At 34.9% G+C, this 27,822-nt stretch overlaps 1 protein-coding gene across 5 annotated transcripts in view; it reads right to left on the bottom strand.

Annotated features, from left to right (window-relative positions):
• LOC128237427 (uncharacterized) overlaps positions 1-27,822 on the bottom strand; it is a 113,961-nt gene that overhangs the window by 61,998 nt on the left and 24,141 nt on the right. For 4 of the 5 annotated variants that reach the window (XM_052952957.1, XM_052952956.1, XM_052952958.1 and 1 more), the window contains exons 2-9: positions 20,764-20,929; positions 9,693-9,818; positions 9,419-9,544; positions 9,144-9,269; positions 8,870-8,995; positions 8,595-8,720; positions 8,321-8,446; positions 8,047-8,172 (exon numbers count right to left, since the gene is read on the bottom strand). In XM_052952957.1, coding sequence (XP_052808917.1) covers positions 8,047-8,172; positions 8,321-8,446; positions 8,595-8,720; positions 8,870-8,995; positions 9,144-9,269; positions 9,419-9,544; positions 9,693-9,818; positions 20,764-20,929 — 1,048 coding nt within the window. The remainder of the gene's footprint in view (positions 1-8,046; positions 8,173-8,320; positions 8,447-8,594; positions 8,721-8,869; positions 8,996-9,143; positions 9,270-9,418; positions 9,545-9,692; positions 9,819-20,763; positions 20,930-27,822) is intronic. The other variant, XM_052952961.1, reaches the window with a different exon arrangement.

Here is a 27,822-nt window from a genome sequence, read left to right as displayed (position 1 = left end):
TTTACATTTGTGAACCAGCTAAACATTCAATAACCTGTTATATTGAACATTTCTTAAGAATATCTTAATTTCATAAAACGTTCACAATAAAGTAAATTAGTTAATTACAAGCAATACCAAAAAAGGTTTCAAAAACAGAAAGCATCGAGCCAGGATCCCAGGTATTTGCAGGTGAGACCAGCCCCACTACACCTTAGAGACAGGTTATTAAAGAAGGTTTAATGAAATATATAAACAATTTAAAACATTTTTTTTGTAACTTTGGGAGGGTTTGTTTTTAAGCAAAAGTGTTTACATCTACCGCATTTCATTCAGAGCTCCTCGGCAAACAACATCTAATGTATGTTGGTTCATCAGTAGAAGTAGTCCGTAAATTTTTTAATTAAATCATTAAATAATTGTAGTGTATTAGCTTGTATTGATTGATCTAAGTTTAAATTGATTGCCAATAAAGTGTATAATTGCAAACATAATTAAGATTCCCAAGAGTAAAGTTATTATGTTTAACTGCTCAAATAAATTACAAAGTGATTTATGGAGTATATAAACCGTCCATATTGATCAGAGGTTGCCGATAAAAATGGCCGAGAACTTCCAAATGACCGCATTTGTGTAAGAGAGTGACCTCCCTTGTTAAGTGAACTCAAAGAGAATTTAGCGGAAAGAAAAATTTACATTTACTCGAATTTTGCCACAAAGCAGGGAAATATGTAGTTACCGGAAGTAACATTAGCGACATCGATTTTAGGCCACCACTATCGATTGTCGCCGACATAGCATTGTTAGGGACGATTTATCGATATTATTCGATAATCGTTTCATCACTACTATATAGTCATCACTCTGTGAAAGTTTGATAGAAATCGCATGAAAAACGTAAGATGAGTAGCGAAGAAACCAATTTTAAAAGTAAAATAAACAAAGGGCTATAACTCTTTCAAAAATGGTTGAATCGCAAAAGCCCGACAATATGCGCTGCTTCACTTTATGATCATCAATCTGTGAAAGTTTGGTAGAAATCACATGAAAAACGTAAGAGGGGTTGCGAAGAAACCAATTTTACGTGTAAAATAACCAAAGGGCAATAACTCTTTCAAAAATGGTCGAATCGCAAAAGCCCGACAATATGCGCTGCTTCACTTTATGATCATCAATCTGTGAAAGTTTGGTAGAAATCACATGAAAAACGTAAGAGGAGTTGCGAAGAAACCAATTTAAATGTAAAATAAGCAAAGGGCAATAACTCTTTCAAAAATGGTCAAATCAGGAAAGCCTGACAATATGCGATGCTTCACTTTATGATCATCAATCTGTTAAAATTTGGTAGAAATCACATGAAAAACGTAAGAGAAGTTGCGAAGAAACCAATTTTAAATGTAAAATAAACCAAGGGCTATAACTCTTTCAAAAATGGTTGAATCGCAAAAGCCCGACAATATGCGCTGCGTCACTATATAGTCATCAATCTGTAAAAGTTTGGTAGAAAACGCATGAAAAACGTAAGAGGAGTTGTAAAGAAACCAATTTTAAATGTAAAATAACCAAAGGGCAACAACTCTTTCAAAAATGGTCGAATCCGGAAAGCCAGACAATATGCGCTGCTTCACTTTATGATCATCAATCTGTGAAAGTTTGGTAGAAATCGCATGAAAAAACGTAAGAGGAGTTGCGAAGAAACCAATTTTAAATGTAAAATAAGCAAAGGGCAATAACTCTTTCCAAAATGGTCCAATCGGGAAAGTCCGACAATATGCGCTGCTTCACTTTATGATAATCAATCTGTGAAAGTTTGGTAGAAATCATATGAAAAACTTAAGAGGAGTTGCGAAGAAACCAATTTAAATGTAAAATAAGCAAAGGGCATAACTCTTTCAAAAATGGTCAAATCAGGAAAGCCCGACAATATGCGCTGCTTCACTTTATGATCATCAATCTGTGAAAGTTTGGTAGAAATCGCATGAAAAAACGTAAGAGGAGTTGCGAAGAAACCAATTTTAAATGTAAAATAAGCAAAGGGCAATAACTCTTTCAAAAATGGTTGAATCGCAAAAGCCAGACAATATGCGCTGCTTCACTTTATGATCATCAATCTGTGAAAGTTTGGTAGAAAACGCATGAAAAACGTAAGAGGTGCGAAGAAACCAATTTTAAAAGTAAAATAACCAAAGGGCAATAACTCTTTCAAAAATGGTCGAATCGGGAACGCCCGACAATATGCGCTGCTTCACTTTATGATCATCAATCTGTGAAAGTTTGGTAGAAATCACATGAAAAACGTAAGAGGAGTTGCGAAGAAACCAATTTAAATGTTAAATAAGCAAAGGGCAATAACTCTTTCAAAAATGGTCAAATCAGGAAAGCCCGACAATATGCGATGCTTCACTTTATGATCATCAATCTGTTAAAGTTTGGTAGAAATCACATGAAAAACGTAAGAGGAGTTGCGAAGAAACCAATTTTAGATGTTAAATAAACAAAGGGCTATAACTCTTTCAAAAATGGTTGAATCGCAAAAGCCGACAATATGCGCTGCGTCACTATATAGTCATCAATCTGTAAAAGTTTGGTAGAAAACGCATGTAAAAAGTAAGAGGAGTTGCGAAGAAACAAGTTTTAAATGTAAAATAACCAAAGGGCAACAACTCTTTCAAAAATGGTCGAATCGGGAAAGCCCGACAATATGCGCTGCTTCACTTTATGATCATCAATCAGTGAAAGTTTGGTAGAAATCGCATGAGAAATGTAAGAGGAGATACAAAGAAATGAATGTCGGACGGACGCACACACACACACACACACACACACACACACACACACACACACACACGCACGCACACACACACACACACACAGAATCGCACCTGCCATTACTATATCCCCTCGCCTTTTCAAGGCGGGGGATAATAATCACCTAAGTGTGACCTTGACCTTTGAGGTAGGGACAAGGTTCTTGCACGCGACACGTTGTCTTGGTATGTCGAACACATGTGGCAAATTATTTTAAAATCATTAAGAAACCAGTTTTAAATGTAAAATAAGCAAAGGGCAATAACTCTTTCAAAAATGGTCAAATCGGGAAAGCCCGACAATATGCGCTGCTTCACTTTATGATCATCAATCTGTGAAAGTTTGGTAGAAATCGCACGAAAAACGTAAGACGAGTTACGAAGAAACCAATTTTAAATGTAAAATAAGCCAAGGGCAATAACTGTTTCAAAAATGGTCAAATCAGGAAAGCCCGACAATATGCACTGCTTCACTTTATGATCATCTATCTGTGAAAGTTTGGTAGAAATCGCATGAAAAACGTAAGAGCAGTTGTGAAGAAACCAATTTTAAATGTAAAATAAGCAAAGGGCAATAACTCTTTCAAAAAAGGTCAAATCGGGAAAGCCTGACAATGTGTGCTGCTTCACTTTATGATCATCAATCTGTGAAAGTTTGGTAGAAAACGCATGAAAAATGTAAGAGGTGTTGCGAAGAAACCAATTTTAAAAGTAAAATAACCAAAGGGCAATTACTCTTTCAAAAATGGTCGAATCGGGAAAGCCCGACAATATGCGCTGCTTCACTTTATAGTCATTAATCTGTGAAAGTTTGGTAGAAATCACATGAAAAACGTAAGAGGAGTTGCAGGAAACCAATTTTAAATGTAAAATAAGCAAAGGCCAATAACTCTTTCCAAAATGGTCGAATCGGGAAAGCCCGACAATATGAGCTGCTTCACTTTATGATAATCAATCTCTGAAAGTTTGGTAGAAATCACATGAAAAACTTAAGAGGGGTTGCGAAAAAACCAATTTAAATGTAAAATAAGCAAAGGGCAATAACTCTTTCAAAAATGGTCAAATCAGAAAAGCCCGACAATATGCACTGCTTCACTTTATGATCATCAATCTGTGAAAGTTTGGTAGAAATCGCACGAAAAACGTAAGAGAAGTTACGAAGAAACCAATTTTAAATGTAAAATAAGCAACGGGCAATAACTGTTTCAAGAATGGTCAAATCAGGAAAGCCCGACAATATGCACTGCTTCACTTTATGATCATCTATCTGTGAAAGTTTGGTAGAAATCGCATGAAAAACGTAAGAGCAGTTGTGAAGAAACCAATTTTAAATGTAAAATAAGCAAAGGGCAATAACTCTTTCAAAAAAGGTCAAATCGGGAAAGCCTGACAATGTATGCTGCTTCACTTTATGATCATCAATCTGTGAAAGTTTGGTAGAAATCGCATGAAAAACGTAAGAGGAGTTGCGAAGAAACCAATTTTAAATGAAAAATAAACTAAGGGCTATAACTCTTTCAAAAATGGTTGAATCGCAAAAGCCCGACTATATGCGCTGCTTCACTTTATGATCATCAATCTGTGAAAGTTTTGTAGAAATCGCATGAGAAATGTAAGAGGAGATGCAAAGAAATAAATGTGGGATGGACGGACGCACACACGCAAACACACTTACACGCACGCACAGAATCGCGCCTACCATTTCTATATCCCCTCGCCTTTTCAAGGCGGGGGATAATAAAGGGTAAATATTTCGTGGGAACTTGAATTCCTGGATCTGCCAACCCACGAAAACCATAAAAATTAATGTCCCTCAAACATTAATGATTTCACCGTATACAATAATAATTAGACCTACGTTTGAATATTGCTTCTTCAAGACTGAATCTAAACAGTTAAATGTATTTTATGTATCCCATAAACAAATACACTGGCTAAACTACAATTAAGGGAAGCTACCGTGTAAGACTATTTAGTTTCTCAAAATTGTATAGCATATTCCAGATAAACGCAGTTGCTTGCACAAAGGAATTTAACGTGTACCAGCGGTTGGAATATTTGTTCAGGATTAAATATATGTGATATATCTATTATTTGACAAGATCACCATAAAGGAAATAATAGCTATCGGATTGTAAGTCATAATTTCATGAAATTGTATACATTCCGATAGCAATGTACATGGTGTGGAGCCGAAGTGACAATAATATAATGCAGTAATGTCTTGAAATAAGTGTCCTGTTTGGGCGGGGCCCCACATTATTTGCCCAAATATCGTCTTTGAAGACCACAATTTTCAATAGCATTACTTACAGATTGAAGCAATTCATTGTTATGTGATTGGCTGATTGACATTATCATGTGACCTAATCAATGTAATTGTTCAAAATATCCATTATTGTTTTAAAAGTTCTACTGGTCTAATGGTCTAGGTGTCATGTTCTCAGTTTTTTCTTGACTGTACTGGCATGAGTTTGCACCAAACTAACAAGAGCTGTCACAGAGACAGCGCGCTCGACTATTCCGCCGCATTTCAATGTAAGGATTGAAACGTTTTGGCGAAACATGCATGGATCACTGTTAGATTAGATTTCAATGCAATATATGGTGTGCTGAGATATTAACATAAATGTGGTTCCATGCAAAATTTTAACAAGAATTTCTAAGTCTAATAATAAGGGGCCATTATTTGCAAAATACAATAATCCAACTTGGTTATTCAATTAAGTTGGGTGTTGAATACCATTGTATGAAGTCTCAGTGCAATACATCAAATAGTTGCTGAGATATTATCCTATGTGTGCTAACATGCAAGACCTTAACCAGAATTTCTAAGTTGCATAATAAAAGGGCAAAAATTATATATTATAAAAGATTATAAGTATCTTCCATGGCCGAGAGTGTAAGATAGATTCATTTCGACCCGAGCGTAGGGTGTTTTGTGGAAACGAGGTTTACCGAGTTTCCGCAAAACACCCTGCGCGAGGGTCGGGATGAACCTATCTTACACGAGCGTCTATGGTAGATGCTTTTTCTCCCACCTCAGTTAAACAAAATTAAGTAAAAATGTATTTTTTGCTGGAACTCTTTTGTGCTTAGTGAAAATAATTGCGTATGGATATGCGATAGCACGTGTATGTCAAGGATATGCGCGCAATGATCCAGTTAATGTTAATAGTCAAATCGGTCTTTTTAAATAGTTCTAAGGAGAATGAAGCATTATTTCTTGAATGGTACTTGAAAACTGTTTTATGGTGACATTTGAAGCGAGTATAATTAATTAGCGTTCTAAATATTACTATAAGACAAGATTTCCTTGATGCTACTGACGACAGTCTTCAACAAGGGAGGTAATTACAATGTTGTGACCATTACAAAAAGGAGTTCCATACGGGCATTTTATCTTCGCCCGTGGGCAAGATAAGAATATCTAGCATGGTTAAATTATTGGATCTACTTATCTGAGGTGGGAGAAAGAGTTATCTTACTTGATTAAATAAGAAGGTTAAATAGATGGGAGCCTGTGTGTAAAGTTTCAATGCAATACATGATGTTTTCGCTAAGGTATTTACTTAAAAGTGGTTACATGCAAAATCGTAACCAGAATATAAAAAAGGGGTCATTATTTGAATTTAATGCAAACTGGAGTAATCTTACTTGGTTATTTAAGTAGATTGGATGGTTGAGTACCGTTGTATAAAGTCTCAATGCAATCCATCAAGTAATTGCTGAGATATTAACCTATGTGTGATTGCATGCAAGACCTTAACCAGAATGTCTAAGTCAAATAATGAAGGCCCATAATTTGCATTATATTCAAAAAAGTGTTATCTGGGAATACATATCTAATGTTTCAATGCAATACATGATATATTTGCTGAGATATTGACTTAAATGTGGTTACATGCAAAACCTTAACCAGAATTTCTAAGTCGAATAATAAAGGGCAATTATTTTGCATTAAATGCAAACTAAAGTTATCTAACTTGGTTAATTAAGTAGGTTTGATGGTTGACTCCCATTGTATAAAGTCTCAATGCAATACCTCAAGTAGTTGCTGAGATATTAACCTATGTGTGCTTACATGCAAAACCTTAACCACAATTTCTAAGTCAAATAATAAAGGGCAATTATTTGCATTAAATGCAAACTAGAGTTATCTAACTTGGTTAATTTAGTAGGTTGGATGGTTGAGCACCATTCTATCAAGTATCAATGCAATACCTCAAGTAGTTGCTAAGATATTAACCTATGTGTGTTTACAGGCAAAACCTAAACCAGAATTTCTAAGTCGAATAATAAAGGCCTATTATTTGCATTATATTCAAATAATTGTTATCTAACTTCATTAATTTAGTATGTAAGATAGTTGGGAATAAATATCCAAAGTTTCAATGCAATAACTGATGTATTTACTGAGATAATGACTTAAAGGTGCTTACATGCAAAACCTTAACCAAGGTGTGACGCCAACGCCGACGCCAGGGTGAGTAGTATAGCTCTCATTATTCTTCCAATAGTCAAGCTAAAAATGGCCGAGACTTTTTCTTAACTTTCGTGATGTCTGCATTGCAATCTTGGTTTTGGAATCAAATTTTTAAATATCGATAAGAAACGCAAGGCTTGTGAAATTTAGATTTTGGTATTAATAACATATTCTAAACATTAAAGAAGCACATTTTAAGAGTTAAAGGCAAGAAACGAATGAAATTATTGCTAAGTTGATTTATTAAGATTATAAATCAGTAGTGACGATAATCATATAGGCTGAGAAATACATCATCACTCATGCTCTACGCGAAATTTCTACTAAGATTTAACTAGCTGTTGTGATAAGAAATAGTCATATATATATGGACACCGATTTGTTGTTGTAGTCACTATTTTTGGCATTGAGAAAGAGTTCTAGCAATAAACGTATACAACTGTCTATTCTACTGTATGATTTGAAAGCCCACAGGGGCACAACAACATCATCTTTTACAGAAGGGTTCAAGCTGTCAGTATCTTAATTTTCACACTGATTTGCCTAACTTTATTTCTAATTAAAAAACACTACATTTTACAAATCATGAGCGAGTCCCTTTATTGACTAGTGTAAATCAGAACACTAGACATAAAAAAGAAGCACCAAGAGTTGTTTCATCATTCTTTAATACCTGACCTAGTGACAAATTTTATTTAGCCCATTATATAATAATAGTATTTAACTGCAAACAACATTCCATTTATTATTATATAGTAAGATGAGAGTACATACTGGTACAGGTGTTTGCTGTTTGGTCACTGTAGTAGCCACTCTGACATGTACAAGCTCCATTACATACTACATTGCTGGTGGTGGTGCATTCATTCACATCGCCACAGCTCTGCCCTAAAGAACGCTCTGAAAATATAAAAGCAAACGTTAACATTACATCATTCCTTAATACCTGACATAGTGACATATTTTTATTTAGCCATTGTATTATAATAGTCTTTTATCTGTAAACAACATACCATTTATTATTATATAGTAAGATGAGAGTACATACTGGTACAGGTGTTTGCTGTTTGGTCACTGTAGTAGCCACTCTGACATGTACAAGCTCCATTACATACTACATTGCTGGTGGTGGTGCATTGATTCACATTGTCACAGCTCTGACCTAAAGAACGCTCTGAAAATATAAAAGCAAACGTTAACATTACATCATTCCTTTATACCTGACCTAGTGGCAAATTTTCATTTAGCCATTGTATTATAATAGTCTTTTATCTGTAAACAACATACTATTTATTATTATATAGTAATATGAGAGTACATACTGGTACAGGTGTTTGCTGTTTGGTCACTGTAGTAGCCACTCTGACATGTACAAGCTCCATTACATACTACATTGCTGGTGGTGGTGCATTGATTCACATCGCCACAGCTCTGCCCTAAAGAACGCTCTGAAAAATATAAAAGCAAACGTTAACATTACATCATTCCTTTATACCTGACCTAGTGGCAAATTTTCATTTAGCCATTGTATTATAATAGTCTTTTATCTGTAAACAACATACTATTTATTATTATATAGTAAGATGAAAGTACATACTGGTACAGGTGTTTGCTGTTTGGTCACTGTAGTAGCCACTCTGACATGTACAAGCTCCATTACATACTACATTGCTGGTGGTGGTGCATTGATTCACATTGTCACAGCTCTGACCTAAAGAACGCTCTGAAAATATAAAAGCAAACGTTAACATTACATCATTCCTTTATACCTGACCTAGTGGCAAATTTTCATTTAGCCATTGTATTATAATAGTCTTTTATCTGTAAACAACATACTATTTATTATTATATAGTAATATGAGAGTACATACTGGTACAGGTGTTTGCTCTTTGGTCACTGTAGTAGCCACTCTGACATGTACAAGCTCCATTACATACTACATTGCTGGTGGTGGTGCATTGATTCACATCGCCACAGCTCTGCCCTAAAGAACGCTCTGAAAAATATAAAAGCAAACGTTAACATTACATCATTCCTTTATACCTGACCTAGTGGCAAATTTTCATTTAGCCATTGTATTATAATAGTCTTTTATCTGTAAACAACATACTATTTATTATTATATAGTAATATGAGATTACATACTGGTACAGGTGTTTGCTGTTTGGTCACTGTAGTAGCCACTCTGACATGTACAAGCTCCATTACATACTACATTGCTGGTGGTGGTGCATTCATTCACATCGCCACAGCTCTGACCTAAAGAACGCTCTGAAAATATAAAAGCAAACGTTAACATTACATCATTCCTTTATACCTGACCTAGTGGCAAATTTTCATTTAGCCATTGTATTATAATAGTCTTTTATCTGTAAACAACATACTATTTATTATTATATAGTAATATGAGAGTACATACTGGTACAGGTGTTTGCTCCTTGGTCACTGTAGTAGCCACTCTGACATGTACAAGATCCATTACATACTACATTGCTGGTGGTGGTGCATTGATTCACACTGTCACAGCTCTGACCAAGAGTGCGCTCTGAAAAATGAAACAGAACACTTTTGTCAACATTTCTCCTCAATATTATATTATTGGCATGCAAGGTCAGTGTAATAACTGATTCTGACCAATTAAAGGTCATTTCTTTAATTAAAAGGTCACCATTCTTGAATGACTATAGTGAAATGGCTGGTTTTCGAACTTGTCCCAGATGTTATGCCCAATCACATTCTTACTAAATTTTGTGAGGATTCAAAACAGGCAGGCTTCAAAAAATGTTGACTGGACACGACCAATTTGAGCTAATTTCTTATATTAAAGGTTGATACCATTAAATTTGCTCAGGCCAGGGGGCCAGAGGTCTCCGAAAGCTCTGGAAAGTAAGCTTTCTATAACACATTTAAAGGTCTCTCCTGACATTCGTTTTAACAATTTAAAAAAAAATCCTCATGGATATTTCATGCTACTGCAGTTTGAAAAGAATTCCACAAAACATAACAGCAATTACAAGAATCAGGGGAACATGAATTTAATATAGAGACATTGCTCACATATCTGTCAATGAATGTTGCATCAACATAATGGAATACTAATTGTTTTGTTTTAGAAGGTTTACAGGTATGAGCTATTGATTAACAGTTCAATTTTCAAGTCTTTAAAGGCATTGTTGACAGTTTTCACCAATTTGTGATATGTTGGAAAGTGTTGACAAAAATATTGTGGCAATTCTGCAAATGAGCACATGATCTTCTTTATGGAAGTGGTCGAAGAGCACCAATGCAATACAGGTCATTGTAATGGAAATGAATTACTAGTTCTCAGATTACGTTTGACTGTAATCGGTGTGTATGTGCAGTTTAAAAAAATTAAGGGTCATAATTTGTATTTAGGATATCATGAAGATATGTAACCTAATTGTTTAATGGCCGTCAATATTTGTGTGAAGCATGAAGTCTATTGAAGAAGGGTATATAAGTTATAAGTGTAAATCCCAACTTGCCCTAAGTCGATCAACTTGGGTCATAATTTGTATGCAGGTTAATTTGGAGTTAGGTGACCGTAAACATATAACCTTTATTTCAATCAGACAAACACTTTAACAAATATATATTATGATTAGGCCACACCAAATTAATAACTTGTTCATCGGATTTCCCGCACCTATTTCTTCAGAAAAGCAAAAAAAAAATTTTATCACTTGCGCCCGCGCCATCTAAAAAAATAGTTTGTTTTTTTTGAGTGCTAATTTGTTTAGTAGAATGTAGCCTTTTCCCTTATAACAGTGTTTTTCGATCGTAACAATTATCAAAGCACCGGCTAGTCTCATTCATACAGCCGCTCTAATTAGATTCAATGAACGATATAGACCCGGATACAAGTGTTTAGATGATCAAGACTAAATTGGCAACATGAAAACATTTATATCATTTCCTGATTCTTGAAAATTACGTTAACAATGACAATTCTACCACCATTTAAATTTTAATAAATTTTGGACAAATGTGTTTGTTTTAATTTGGCTTCCGCTTAAAGTAAACATATATATACTGGGCAAGAAGTGCTGAATTTCATCTTGAATGACAGTGATTATCCAAAGTTTGAATTTGGTTCGGACATGTTTGACGGGAATTCGGATGACCGTTACCTTGAAAAGACAATTTCCAATCGGTCCTCTATACCTACTACACCTGTCCAGGTAAAAACTTCAGGTGTGTATTTTAACTTCTTTGTTGTAAGCAAATATGATGTATTTTTTGTATTTTTTGTTGCCTTCAAAATTATACATTTAATGATTTATGCATGTTTGTTTCTATTTTGCTACAGATCAGAGTATACCTTGCAGAAATTATTTCAATGTATTTTCAAATCCTAACAATTCCTATGATCTCTTAGCAATTAAAATGTTTTCTCATTTGCAAAACATTGGAATTCTTTGGAATAGACAATCCTAACAAATCCAAAGAATTCTTTAGACTTCTTTGGATATTTATATTGGAAAAGAAAGGAAAAGATTGGAATAATCCAAACTCATCCTAGCTTTTCTGAATTGGAAAAAGTTATCAATACTTAAAAATGCAATCATTTTTCTGTAAAATGAAAATCCCAACATTTGGATTAGTCAGGAATTTAGTATCATGACATTGAGCACATAGGACAACTTAAGAATTCAACAGTTTCCTTTTTCAGATTTTTTTCAATATAATGTCTAATGTTTACCAATGGTATTAAATAATATTTGTGATGAGTATTTTGTTATCACCTGTTGCACAGAATTCATCAAAACATCAGTCCATGAGCCTAACTTCTTGAACTTGAATCATTGAAGTTTAATGAATTTTATGAACTGCTTAACCATTCAAAAGATGAGACAACCAGCAGAATATAATAAGGTGCATTAGCAACAGGCAGATAGTTGAGGTAGCTGTGGTTACAACTGACTGGTGCATTTAGAGTAACACTTACAATTGGTCCAGTCATAACCCAAAGATTATCAATTAAAAAAATAACATGCTTAAAGAAAATTCCATATCAAAATAACATGAACATTAAAATTAAATTTATTTTAATTAAAGCACCACATATATCATATGTTTCGTGTAAGGTGCCATGGATTGTTCCACTCACTGGTGGTTGTCACATTGCCTGGATACAGTAATATATTTTTATAATTTTTAATATTTTTTTATTTTTAGTTTTATTATTTATTATTTTTGTCAAGATAGTGAATATGTCATATAAAAAAAATATTACTAACTTTTTTCATGAAAAAATGTGGCATATGTTTTAAAATGACATAATTATATTCACTATCTTGACCCAAAAAAAAATATAAAAAAATATGTATCCAGGCAATATATGACGAGCACCTGTGGTCAACACTGGTTAATTAGTTGTCAAACAAGTTAAACGTACCTTCTTTAAAGGTTCACTAAATTAAAACAATTATTGAAAATGACGCAAGGCAATGTCCAGAGTTTTTCTTCCAACTTCCGGTTTCGCTTACGTCTTTATTAATTAGAAATAAAATTAGATGGACCATGATCTCTGAGAATGGGGAAAAATGCAATTGATTTGCTTGTAATCGATTGTCTCTCAAATATTTACAAAATAGTCATATTCTAACGTAGCTATAATATTCTAACGGTTACGCATTTAAGACGTAACGCTCTTCACTGGCGAAGATAATTTCGAACTCCCCCCATGTTTTCGAAATAATGCGCCAAATAAACTGAAGTGTTGTATGTGTTTATTTAAGGTAAGTTCAAGCGAAGTAAGGGGTATAATTCAATAACTTTTATAACGGTCTTTTACGCTAACATTATTGTTTAAAATAACATAGCAACATTTTGAAGTAATGAGCAAATATGTTTTGCTGTAATACATTTTCGCGACAAACGTACGAAATACGTCTATGTAAAAACACAGTTAAATGAATGTTTGTCACTATAGCTTACAGCTAATACTTTATGGTTATATATTTTAACAGCTATCATATTTGTTTCTTAATGTATGAAAGCTATTTTTGTCTAGAAAAAGAATCAATTGCCATAAAGGGCCGGCAGCGATGCAAAAGTGGGTAGGGAAGGTCAAAAACTAAAATGTTTAAAAAGTCCATGTTTTATATAGTTTTGAGGAACGATCATTTTGGGGTGTGAAACATATATTATTGGCAACATGTTTTGGGGTAGTAAGGAGTTAACAAATTTTACAATAGAAGATAAATTGATATTTTGGTTCAGAAAAGTCTGTTGACATTGCTTATCACTTTGTTTTTACTCAAAATGCCCCAGACATCCTATTCAACAATGTTGTGAGTTCTTTATTATGTCTTGTCAAATAAAAAAAGTTCTTCAGGAAAATAATGAAAAGTAGCGGATGAGAAATCATTTCTTGGTTACAAATATCTTTTTAAATATAGCTGCAATCAAAACAAAGCCCCAGTTTCAATAAATTTGACTCACAAATATACCCTTTGTTTAAAAAAAAACATTATAGCATGATAAAATCTTACTTCGTAAAATATGCTCAACTCCTAATAGTCAATATAAACAGCCGCTTCAGAGCCTTAGATGATTTTTTATTTGGCGACTTGACGCGTCCATATCCCACTTGTTGTTTTCTTAGCAAAGAATGACAGATCCCAGCGCTAAGTATATTGAGCAGAAAGATAACGGGCACCTGCTAGATGGTTTAAAAATGGCGATGCTTTATTGACAGAAGTCAATCTAATTTAAGCTTATTATTTGTGTTTCATAAAAAACTTAAGTGTAATAAGTAAAAGGTATTGGTTAAAATAATTAATTTAGTGTAACTTTTGTGTTATTATTTAACAGTGAAGAGTTAAGTATGTGGACTGACAATTGAAGAATATATTTTACATTGGTATGGATCAGTCAACTTGTGGCGTCTAGAGAATAAAATGAATATCCAAATGTTAAAAACGTGCATTATTGTTGCTAAACTCCTAATTACAGCTTCTTATGTTGCAATGGATAAATGGGTATGAATCATGCTTGTGAAATATTGAACCTCAAAACAAAGTAGAAATTGATTTTTTTAACATTAATTTTGGTCTTTTGCATCGCTGCTGACCCTTGACCTTTTAAATAACCACTATGCAAGCAAATTATAGTTAAGTGTCTGAAATGTTCTTTCGTCTATTTTAGCCGGCCTAAAGGAGCTACAGTCAAACCTGTATTAAGTGGCCACCCTTGGGAAATGATCAAAGTGGCTGCTTAAGACAGGTGGCCACTTAATCCAGGTTTGACATTTCCGCCACTTAAGCTTTATTCAGAGATGGAGTATGTATCTTAACCACCACAATCAATGACATCTGTATCAATATTATTGAAGAAGTTTGAATACAAATACATTTGTATAGATAAAATAACTTTATTTTAAATTTATAAATAAAATACATTAGATAAATGTTGAGACAAGGCATAAACAGATCACACCACATATCAGTCTACACATTTACACAACTACATGTACATACACATTTTTAGTTCACTTTTTAAAGTAGTCCGTACATTAAATAAATGTTGAAATATAAATCTGTGCACTATGAAAAATAATATTGAAGTGAATAAAAATCATAACTCGTTTCACGCCATCGAATGACAATGCAAACTGTGAATTCATAATAACCGGTGTTTTTGTCGGTATTTAATAATTAACTTCTTAATTATTTAATTATCGTATTAATTGTGTCATTAATTGTGTCCATTCTGATCAAAACATTCACCTGTGTGTAATAAACATGATTTCTCGATGAGTAAACACGCATGAAAATCGATTGATGCAATATTCATTTTCATTGGATGACGGAGATACCCGAGGCCGTCGTTATTCTCCGTAAACTTCTATACGCAATTAAAGCTGTGTATTGGAAAAATTATAAGCGGAAGTGTCAGTGACAAGGGATTAGTGGCCGCTAATTAGTGATTATATGGCTTCGTGGGGAAAACAATTAGTGGCCGTGGCAGCGTTAGACAGTTGGGCCGCTTAATGCACGTTCATTATATAGTAAAAACATACGGGGGGAATTTGGAGTGGCCTGTTAAGGCAGGTGGCCATTTAAAGCAGGTGACTGTTCAACCAGGTTTGACTGTAACAAAGAAATCATCAGTCCACAAAAGAAGCAACCAGGGAAGGAGAAAATTAAACATTCAAAGCTGTTAACTGCCAAATTCCATCAGTGAGTAGACTATTTTTAAAGCACATGGTAAGTTTTCATGTTGCAATGGATAAATGGGTTTGAATCATGCTTGTGAAATATTGAACCTCAAAACTAAGTAGAAATTGATTTTTTTAACATTTTAAATTTTGGTCCTTCAATGGGCTTTTGCATCGCTGCTGACCCTTGACCTTTTAAATAACCACTATGCAAGCAAATTATAGTTTAGTGTCTGAAATGATGTTTCGTCTATTCTAGCTGGCTGCTAACAAAGAAATCATCAGTCCACAAAAGAATCAACCAGTGAAGGAGAAAAACATTCAAAGCTGTAAATTGCCAAATCCATCAGTGAGTAGACTTAATTTTTCAATGCACATGGTAAGATTTTCATTCTGATTTTGAAAACAATATGGTGGGTGTGTGGAGTGGATTTTATATGTAACGGACAAACACTAATGAGAATCTTTAAAAAAAATCAGACTCAATAAATTTGAGCACATTGGTTCAAATGAATAAAATAAGCTACCATTAATTTATATACCTGTGACATTAATATCTTAATTTGCACTGATTTGATAACCAACTCGCCGTTAGTTATTGGAAAATATTGGCAGTACAAATAAAAAAAGAAATATTTTTCAGGTTGGAAGATGGATGTCAAAGTCTCAGACAAAAGCTTCCAGAGTTAAGAAAAGATCACTTCAAGAAAAACAAGCACGAGAAGAATGACTCCAAAAAAGCTTTTCGCAGATGCGTTTCCTCATCAAGTGTATAAGGAAAACGGACCTGTCTACAGAGACTAGATGTAAATGTCAAGGACTGAAATGAGCAATTCATTGGCTGCTTTTTAATTGTGTTCAGTGTCATAAAAAATTGAAACTGTTATAAATGGACGTGTAGTTATGATGAAATTATCACCCTGTTGCAAATACATTTACTTATTCATGAACCTCGTTATGAATGACATTTTGAAAAAATAATGTTCATGAACTGTCAAGTTCATTAACTAAGTGGGAGTTCATGAACATGATTTGTCCAAATTGTCATTCATGAATAGTTCATGTTATTCTCAAAAAGCACACGCTTGATGTCACTGACATGGATAAGTAATTTGCTGGACTAAAGAAGCTCCATACATGGAAAATGACAAATGCGAATCAATTAATAAGCTGTCGTTCTAGAATCAAAAATAACAACTGTATAACTACTTTTATCAGTAAATACAAAACTGTGAGTCTAGCCCGCTGATGCAAAAAATCAAGTCATTAATAACTATGCATTAAAACTCCAGAATGACCTTTATGAACCATTAATGTACAGTTGCATACTTATTGTTTCTTAAATACAATAACTTTATAAACTGTGTAAGTTTGATTTTTTTTTATCCATTGTTTTCATGCACATTGGTTAAAAGTACATGTTTGAAAAATATAATGATATAATTAAGAAGAGATAACAGTTTTACTTGCGTTTATGCTGTAAGAGCTCAGAAGCAGGGGGTACACATATTCCGAATCTGCAAGGGTTTAAGTGAGGTTTTGGAGCTTGATATGCAAGATGGCGGCAAAACCACGACAAAATAGGATTTTTGGAACCTGTTTTCGCCTGGTAAGTGGTATAAAGTATATATTTCCAAAATATCATGACGAGCATTCGGCTCTACAAATACCATGCCTCACTCGGCTTTTAATTCATGCTCCTTAAGGTTACGGAATAAAAAAAATATTGAAGGAAAACCTTCGGCCAGTCTATTGTTTTACAAACTATTATCAGCACACATTTAGGTGGTTAAACCAAAAAACAAATGACCATGAAGGCTCTTGTACAGCAAAGGAATTGTCAGGAAATTAAAATACCACATTTAAATAATGTTAAAGCAGAAACCATTGCAAAAATATGTGTTTTTGGAGCTTAAACGTCCTAAAAAGTATCAAATTCTCGCTTCCCACATTTATTCAGATATTTCAACGGTAACTAAAGTTATTCGGATTCAACCATTGTTCTATTTTTAGCAACAGTGACCTTGATCCCAGGTGCCCAAAACGCAACCTGATGAAAGGTATCCATAAACTCTTCTTTCATACAAGGTTTAGTCAAGAAATGCCAGCCCTAACTAAAGTTATCAAGAATTAACATTTTTTCTTTCTCAGTAACAGTGACCTTGATCCTAGGGGCCCCGAACGCAATCCCATAGAAGATAATCATAAACTCCATAAACTCTTCCTTTACATGACATGACGTTTGGACAATACAGTCAAACCTGGTTGAACGGTCACCTGCTTTAAAGGGGCCAATCCAAATTATCCCTGTATATTTTTACTTAATTAAGTACGTGCATTAAGCGACCAACTGTCTTACCCAGCCACTAATATTTGTCTCTGTGAAGCCATAAAAACACTAATTAGCGGCCACTAATCCCTTGTCAATGACACTTCCACAAGTACATTTTGCCAATACACAGCTTTAGTTGCTACTGAAGTTGAAAGAACTACAGCCTCTGACATTTCCGTCGTCCAATGAAAATGACTATAACATCACACGGTTACAATGCATGTTTACTTATCGAGAACTCATGTTTATAACACGTTGGCAAATGTTTCGATCAGAATTACCGTCTCCGTGGCCTTGTGGTTAATGCGTCAGACTACGGAGCGGGAGGTCTTGGGTTCGATCCCGGGCCGCGTCATACCGAAAGACGTTAAAAGCTGGTACAAGTAGCTCCCTTGCCTGGCGCTCGGCATTTAAAGGGTAGTGCTTGGTAAAGTGGTGTACTCAGTACTGGTTCAACCCAGGAAAGCTGTATCCGGTGTATCGGTGCTTTACATCGAGCACGTTAAAGAACCAAGAGGTCTCTTCGCAAAGAGCTAGGGTATCGCACCCGGATCTCTTGTATCTCACTCTGTTTCTTCAAGTCTTCCAATGTCTGGATTTGACTGCGAATTGCTGTCACTTCTATCTCATGTCACTTATGGCATTTAAACACAATTTAAGTCGTGATGGCGTCACAGCGGGGTCAAGCCATAATGCAGCCAATGGGCGTGGGCAGACCTGGATAAACTCAAATAAACATTCGATCAGAATTGACACACTCAATGAAGATATTTTGATAATTACAAGGTTAATCGTCAAACAGCGACAAAGAACGCCGGTTATAAAAATTATGAATTTACATTTTGCACTGTCACTTGATGGTGTGAAACGAGTTACGATGTGTATTCATTTCTGTATTAATTTTCAAAGTGCAGGGCTTTAAACCTCTACGAACGGATATTTACATTGCATTGTTCGTGATATTCTTTTTAATTTCGGTTATGGCTGATAAGAAAACAAATCAGAAGTGTTTGACTCTAAAACAATGTGTCAAGTGTATTCAATCATTAGGAAACGGCCGTAGTGCAAGAAGAACTGTGGACGGACTCAAATCAATTTCTTGCTTATGCTAACAATTGAAATCAAAATACAAAAAGACAGTTGAAAATTACAGAAAGCTAGGACTCAATGAACTTGTGTATTCATGGTTTTTGACTCACAGAGTGACTTGCTTGACATGATAATGTCGGCTCAATGTAAATGCATTTTAAAATAGAGACAGAAGTTAAGCAAACGAAAATGACTGATTACTTTAAAAATTGAACTTTAAAATGTACATATAGCTGTGAGGACTAATTTTTGGTGTTTTTTCTTTATGCTATGTATTAGCTTTTATCTATTGCAGTCTATTTGTTATTTTGCAATAAAGTTGCTTTTTCTACATTTGTATTCAACCTTCTTTAATGGTACTTATGATACTGGGTCAAGATAATTATGTCAACCCTCACTTAAGTTATTCAGCTTCATAGGTAAGTTTGATGCTGCCTGTCTGCCAGCCCGCTGTTTGCCTGCCGCCCGAACAACAACATAAGAAATTCTAATAACCAAGTTTCACTTTGTGAAAACCTGGTTAATAAAGTATATAAAAGTTTGGTTTATATGCCAAGTGATTCACCAGCATCCACTCAGAGTGTTGCTTTCTTGTAAACATCTGCCTACAGAGATTAGAAAGGTGAACCGGTTCATGCAAAATCAATGCTAATTCCATCATACAGAAAATCAAAATCTTAGACCAAAAGAAAAACAAGAGCCGTCGTTAGACAGCCACTCGACTACGTTGCTTTGACTTAGAAGTGAATACAATAATGATGTAATATTACCAAGTTTGGTCTCTTTATGTCAAACCTAACTAAAATTATTCGATACATAAGGTGACTTTGATCCTGCCCTCCTACCAGCCCACCCCAACAATGACGCAAGTCATTCAAATAACTTAATTTTCCATTATGAAAATGTGGTTAAGAATATACAAATATATCTTTCAAACGAAATTGAAAAAAATCAAAAAATCAAGGGACATAATTTGTATTTAGGGTTAAAATGGAATTATGTTTCTTGTAAGATGGTCGTAAATAATAATTTTGAATTTTATTGAATTTTATTAAGTGCGTTATTAAAATCCCAACTTGCCCTTAACTTTTACTTGCCTAAAACTTTAACCTTAGTCAATCAGGGGCCATAACTTGTATTAAGGATATGGAGTTATGTAACCTCATTGGGTGATGGTCCTGAACAATTGTGTGAAGTATTAAGTCAATTGAATGAAGGGTAAAGTAATTAATAAATATCCCAACCTGCCCTAAAACTTTAACCTAAGTTCCATAGTCAATCAAGGGCCATAATTTGTATTAAAGATAATATGGAGTTATCTAACCTCATTTTGTGATGGCTCTGAACAACTGTGTGAAGTATTAAGTCAATTGAATGAAGGGTATTGGAGTTTTTAGTGAAATCCCAACTTGCCCTAAAACTTTAACCTGCCCTAAAACTTTAACCTAAGTCAATCAGGGGCCATAACTTGTATTAAGGGTAATATGGAGTTATGTAACCTCATTGTGTGATGGTCCTGAACAACTGTGTGAATTATTAAGTCAATTGAATAAAGGGTATAGAAGTTATTAATAAATATCCTAACCTGCCCTAAAACCCTGTCATCTACTGGTTATGCCCAACATTCATGTCAAGTTTGGTGACCATACGTCCAGGAACTGTTATCATCCTAAAAAGCTTTGGTCTACCGACGGGCCAACCAACCGACCTACCAACTGACCAACATGTGCAAAGCAATGTACCCCTCTTCTTTGAAGGGGGGGGGGTTGTAATAAGTTTTACCCATTAGAAATAAAAAGGGACATAATTGACAATGTGTATACACACATAGTGCAAGACACTATAAACTTATTAACACTGTCACAAAAAATCATGAATTCATACTTTCTGAACATGTTTCTGACGTTTCTGTGTAGTAGGCACTTGAGTCACAAACACAGTTGCTCCCATTACAAATCACTCCAGTACCACTGCAAATGCCGAAGTTGCCACTACTGCAGTCTTCGTTAAGTCCATAACAGCTCCTTGTTAGTGACACCAAAATCATGAACTGAAAACAAAATGATTAGATTTTAATATAATTTATATTGTTCTCACAATAAAAAACAAGAATCACTGCAATGCGACGAAACCAGGTTTTCAATGCTTGACCGATTAACTTCAGCTTGTGTCTGGGACCCCAAACGCAATCACATGAAAGGTATTCTTAAACTCTTCCTATAGACCAAGTTTGGTCAAGATATGTAAACCCTGACTTAAGTTATTCAATTTCAACCATTCTTCTATTTTTAGTCACAGTTACTTTGATCGTAGGGACCCCAAACGCAATCCCTTGACAGGTTTCCATAAACTCATCCTCTGTACCAAGTTTGGCCAAGATATGTGGACCCTGACTAAAGTTATTCAGTTTCAACTGTTTTATCTAGTTTAAGTAAAAGTGACCTTGACCTTGACCCTAGGGACTCCAAACGCATTCCCATGCTTACAACATTGTTGCAGAAAGCCTTTTTTATCAAAGAGGGGAGGGGGGCCGTACCACAGACAAGCGAACAACAGCAACTACTACAGCAGCAACAATTATCAAGGAACGACCGGCCACTCCTCCCGCATGAACCGACCATTTCATCACAGGAATATGAACAAGAAGCATACGAAGCCGATTGGGAAAAAATAAACAATGTAGGTGTAACATCCATTAAAGTATAATTTAAAATACATCAGACAATTTTAGAGCTGGGAAGACTGCTGACAATATTCATATGTGGGAAACAATAACATCGGTATTAAACGAACAAGCAGATTAATTAAGTTGATCAGGAAATTATGATTTTGAATGGTCGTTAAATTCAAAAACTTTCCAGAAGTTACTGACACACTTTCCCGAAATGCATATTGATTTATTTGCATCTGCCATCAACACTTAATGCAAAACTATCAAAATACGTCTCAATGTATCCCGATCCCGAGGCATTTGCAGTTGATGCATTTCTATTATGTTGGAACCAACGCCTGTATTACATTTTTGCTCATTTCAGTCTGTTGGGTCGAATTCTGAAAAAGGTAGAAGAGGACAAAACGGACGCAATAATAGTTGCACCACTATGGCCGACACAGAATTGGTGGCCAATTTTAACCAATCTGATACATGGACAATGTTATCTGCTTCCAAATCCCCAGAATTGTCTATAATTAATGCACAAACCAAACCAAAAACACTCACTGAGGAAAATGAGACTAGCAGTTTTTAGTATATCCGGAAGGCACTGCAAAAGCAAGGAATTAAGAAAGAAACAAGAACTCTTATCATTTTGTCCTGGCGACAAAGCACATGAAAACAATATGATACATACATAAAATCAAAGTGCTGAAAGCACTGATGGACTAGGGCCTCATTCAGGGGAATGTTGACAATTATTTTTACCATGTTCTAAGCATTGAAAAAATCGGCTCACATCACAAGGGGTCACTGTTTAATGGGCTAGCTTAAACTTTAGACTGAAAATTCTAGTTAAGTGTGTGTAGAGTGAGTGGGGGGGGGGCTAAAGCGTTAAATCAGATAAAGTCATAGTTCTTTTGAATTTCTCCAAGTCGTAAAATCAGACTTGTACAAATTAATTTACGTGGTTGGCACACATACCTCTTTAATTTGATCAATTCCTTTTATATCAAAGGACTGTTATTTGCAGTTTCAGAGAAGATTTTCAATGATGTAATCATATACTATATAGAAAACCTGTCGCCTCTTTTTCAGGGGAACTTTAAACCACAGGGCCATACTTTAAACAATCTTTGTAAAAGACATCTACATTGTACACCTATGTCATACTGCATATACAATGCTATTAGGAGGTAGTTTTTATTTAAAAAGTGAGTAATTATTTTCTCCCTCTTAATTTGTGCTTGGTATTCAATTCATATAATATGGTACCATGATAACTTAGTGCTGTTGATAAATTTTAGGCACTGCCTTCTGTCTAATGCTATTCATATAACTGCTGCAGACTTTTGTACATAGCAAAGCAAGTTGAGTAGATTAAGATGAGATGAATATCGTTTTCAAAGTATGAAATATTGAAATGTCTTTTAAATACTTTGACCATCAAATTTCATAACATGGTATCAGCAGTTCATCACACTGCTAGTGAGAATGGAATACCAAACATAATTTTATTCTTTATTTTATACCCATCATCAATCCACATGCAATACATATCACAAAATACTTTAACCCATATTCCACTCCAGTGCAATACGGCCATATACCACTCTTGTGAAGTCGATATGCCGCTCTTCTATCTGCTGTTGTAGAAACGAGCTTTCACGACGTAAAGCATCCAGAGAGTCGTAAGAGGTCTCCTTCTTCGGAGTCAAATTCACAAGCTTCTCTTGTATTTCCTTGTTTTCCTCCACTAGAGACTCAATGGCCTCTTGAACTTTTAGCGAAGCCCTTGTCTTCGGTCGAGCGCCATTTTCTGATGCCGCCTTTTTAAGTCAAATACTGGACGTCTGGACGGGACGAAATTAAATTGAACAGTGACCAGATCGGATTAACACCTAAGCGATTATGGGTGACTGGACATAAAAGTAGTTCCCATAATTATAACATTTTAGGCTAAAATGTGGTAACTGCGTTTTGATCCGGATATGGAGGAATATCATATTTGATTCTGGTAGTTTTTTGTAGATTTTGATTTTACTCGGCTTGTGCCTTGTGGTGTCCGAATCTGCAAAAATCTACTTGAGTCGAATACAACCTCCTGGATCAAAACGCAGTACTTATAACCCTATTATGTACAAAACCTGTTACCCCGTGGACAGAGCATCTTTAACCCACAGGGCCATTGTAACTTTGAACAATCATTGTAAAAGACAACTACATACATGTTCAAGATGCTTAAGGAAGTAGTTCGGAAAAATTTAGAATTATTTTCTCCGTCTTAATTTGTATGCATTAGATAACTCAATAAATGCAGCAGTTGGCCATTCTTATATTGTCCTCTGTCACTGTCCTGATAGCTCCCTATCTCAATAGATGCAAAAGGTTGTAGGTTCATGATTCCCTTGTCCAATATGTCATACAGAAAGAAGATGTCGAATGTAGAATCAAGAAGCTTTCTTTTCAGGCACTCCAAATTGAATAGCACTGTAACATTTGGAGTGCCAAGAATTTGTTGGATTCCTAGGCAACAGGTATCAGGTGTTGCAGTACATTTGGCAAATACTTGTTCACCCGTCCTTGTAAATCTAAAAAAGCTTTCATTTCGCAAAAGAAGTTCATATAACTAAATTAAGGTTGCTAAATCAGAGTTTGAATAATTCTGAAAACTAGATGTGCCTTTAATTGCAGCAATTTGAACTCCAACTCATAATGTCAATTAAGCTGGTTATGCAATACTGCAGTTCCTTGGTGTTGGGATTGCTTTATTTACTTGAATAAACAAACAGTTCTTGTGTTGGAAAGTGTATTAACATGCATTTTTCTTGCCCTGACCCCATTCAAGCCTTAAATCTTAGATCAACATGTACTTGGGGCTATGTGTAATATCAATGAGAGCTATAAATTATGTTCAATTTAGTGCCACTTATGATATTTCATTCCACATAAAACACTAACATGTTCAAACCAATATCCTATGTTATGATAAAACCATTGCCAAGTTGGTAATTTGAAAAGACAAGAAATTATATCTGGTCAGGGTTTGACATAGTCTTTCTAGACAGCTGGACTTGTTTTGCAGTTACTTTGAAAATCTTCAAAAGCTAAACTGAACAAGACTTGAGCAGAAAACTCACAATACCAAAAGGGGTTTTATGAGATCATTCTCAATATCACCTATACCATTAGTTCTTATCTACAAACTTAAGTCAACATAATAATTGATGTTTTACATAAATATTGCAATGAATAAAACATATTTCAATAAGTGCCAATAACATAGCAATCAAGTATGATCACTATATGCCTAAACATGAGATTTCAACATTTTCCTGATAAACAATAAATAATTTTACTTAACAATTTTCTCATTTTTTACACAAGCTGAATAAATGGTCGTTTTTTGAATACTTCACATATTTCATGGCTTGCATCATTCAAACTAACATTTCGCTTGTTATATCGATATTCAATGATTGTGTAAACATTCATAAATGATGGTTAAAATTAACATTCATGCTAATCATGCCTACCAAACGCACCTGACTGACCAATCAGTATCCAATTTTGGCAGGGCTTATTGGTGGTTCATTGAAATCAACCATGACCTCCCACAATCTGCACTGATCAACAGTAGTAAATGAATTGTTTCAATTGTTCTTATTTTCATAAACTTAGAAAAAACAACTGCAGTGAATAAAATTTATTCCTCATCACTGAGAGAAAGTTTAGAAAAATGAACGAAGCCGAGTTACATCTAGTAGGATATCAAATCCTACAAATGTATTCATCCTTTTTTATAACCGTATTTAGTAAATGTTAAATTTTTGTATGTCCAAAAAGTTTCATTTTTTGGTATATCAAAGAATATTTGTGTGTATAAATTTGATGATATTTTGTGATTCATTTAATTTCATTCCTGTTTCATTTAGTGTTCAATCTCAAGCTTTCTTGTTCACATTTAAGTGCAAGAAAAGTCACTGATCTGAATAAATTCATTATAATGTAAGGTCACATAAAAGATATATTGTGCTTTTTAAAAATAACATTGTTTCATCTGTTTAAAATTATGTCAAATGAAGTGCATTGACATTTTATTATGAGTTTAAAGCTGAACTCTCATTTTGACAACTTTTTTTAATTTTTGTCTTGGAACGACAATACCTAGTAATCTTTTTTAATGAAAAAACACGAAATAACTGCTATTAATAAATCATTTGTAAACTATGGGGTTCATCAGTAGTAAGTTTCAATGCAGTAATTGTACACATCCAGGGGCGTAGCTTGACGAAAATATATGTGTAGGCCACTTTCTAGGGGGGTAAGAGGGCATGCAGCCCCGGGATTTCGTTTTAGCTAGGTGGTCGTGGGTGCGTTTTGACGTATAGTTCATTTTAAAAAACACCATTAATGACAGCTACAATATCAAAATGTTTTACTTTAAATTAAATTTGTATGTATTTTAGCTGAAAAAGACAGTTCATAGAAATAAAACATTGAAAAATTGATTAATTACATTCCACTCAATATTATTGCATGTTGATGTCAAAACCAAAGCTAAACATATGTGTACTTGCACAGACAATGCCATGTATATTATGTCGCTTTCTACAGCACACTTGATTTTCAGGGATCATTATAAAATCTCGATTCCGGCAATTTTGCGACGCAAACACATTGATGACGCGGTCAACATCTATGATCATGCTCTTGTGGCTGTGAATTTGGGCCAAGGATGATAACCTGTCGCTTTTCATTGACGTTCGCAGGAAGTTTTTTTATTTGTTTCATTCCACTAAACAACTTTTCACAAGAGGCTGATGTAGTTGGCATGGTAAGAAGAACCTCGAATATTGAAAATATGCTAGGATACAGGTCCTTGTTGATCTGCTTGAGGGTTTCTTGTAGTCTGGATGGACTTACGGCTGCGATGCTCGATCTGACCTTCCTTCGTGGAATTTCTGTTTTAAATGTGTCAAATGTTTCGTGAAAATCAGGGGCAAAAGCAGCATAAGTTGATGGCAGCATGTCGTTCTGCAAAATGTCCAGTTTTGAAGGCATCAAATGTTGTGCACTGTATCTGTCTTCATTTCTCAGGAAACGGCTGTCTTGTACTAAATGATCAATGAAGACATTGTACAAGGTTATTCTGAAGTAGTCAGATCTTGTTTGCACCTTAGGATTTGCTCTGTTTTGTTGTCGACCAACTCTTCGTGGCATTGATGGTTGAATGTCGAAGCCTGAGCTTATATCCGTTGCGTCATGTACAGTCCATTCCACACATCAGGATCGGCACTCCCGTCATTGCACAATTTGACAATTACGTGTGTTTCTTCAAAAGCATGTAATAGATCATTGTCTTCCTTCTGAAGTAGATTTGTCAGCTTCACCCAATATGTGTTGCGCCACTACAAGTGAGATTATGAATTCAAAACACAGTACAGCGGCCAAATACTGGCCGGCCTTCTCGTGTCTGTCTTCATTAAGAGTTTCAAGTGCGCGGATCACTACGGGGAACGCATTTTGGAACGTTTCTAGTGCGTCCGCACGACTGGTTCACCGTGTCCCACATACCGAACGAAGCTTAGTGCGCCGGTTCATTTCCTCTTTCGTTGCGACGTCACTAGAAAGCTGGTCATGAAACGCTGCTAGACGTTTTGCTGAATGATTGAACACGAATCCAATGTCCTGAACTGTTGCCATCATAGTTCGGATACAGGGATTGTTCGAACTATGGACCAACGCTAGACTCAAGCAGTGCGACTTGCAATGGACATAATTTTCGCTCGGCGAACGTTCACACACGAGAGCCTTGAGCCAACGATATTTTCCAGACATGTTGGCGGCACTGTCGTAACACTGAGCTCGGATCTTCAATATATAAAGCTTGACTTCCTACAAAAATCTATTATATTTGCGCATAGTGCAACCCCTTTCATAGAAGTGCACTCAATGATCGCCAGGAACATTAAATGTTACATAGTTTTAAAGATGCACTTTTACTCTTACTGTTATTAAATACAGGGTTACAAACTTGTTATCAGTAAGAAATATTTTCCATAAATGCATTATTTAGTATGTAGTTAAAGGTTTATCAGTCAAAATTGATGTTTGTAATACATATGAATGTATTGATTTTGAATATAAACATATCTAACCGGGATGAAAATTGAGTATGGAGGCATGACTGCAAAGATTGTTTTAGCAGTTGTTGTTTGGTATATATTGAAGTCAAAGTTAGACATCCGAAATCAGGATAAATAGAACTATGTTCGGCCATATTAGCA

Source organism: Mya arenaria, chromosome 6, assembly GCF_026914265.1.
Source record: "Mya arenaria isolate MELC-2E11 chromosome 6, ASM2691426v1".
Classification (NCBI taxonomy): Eukaryota; Metazoa; Mollusca; class Bivalvia; order Myida; family Myidae; genus Mya; species Mya arenaria.
Note: the sequence above shows the minus strand (reverse complement) of the source record. Positions and strands in the feature narration are given on the sequence as shown.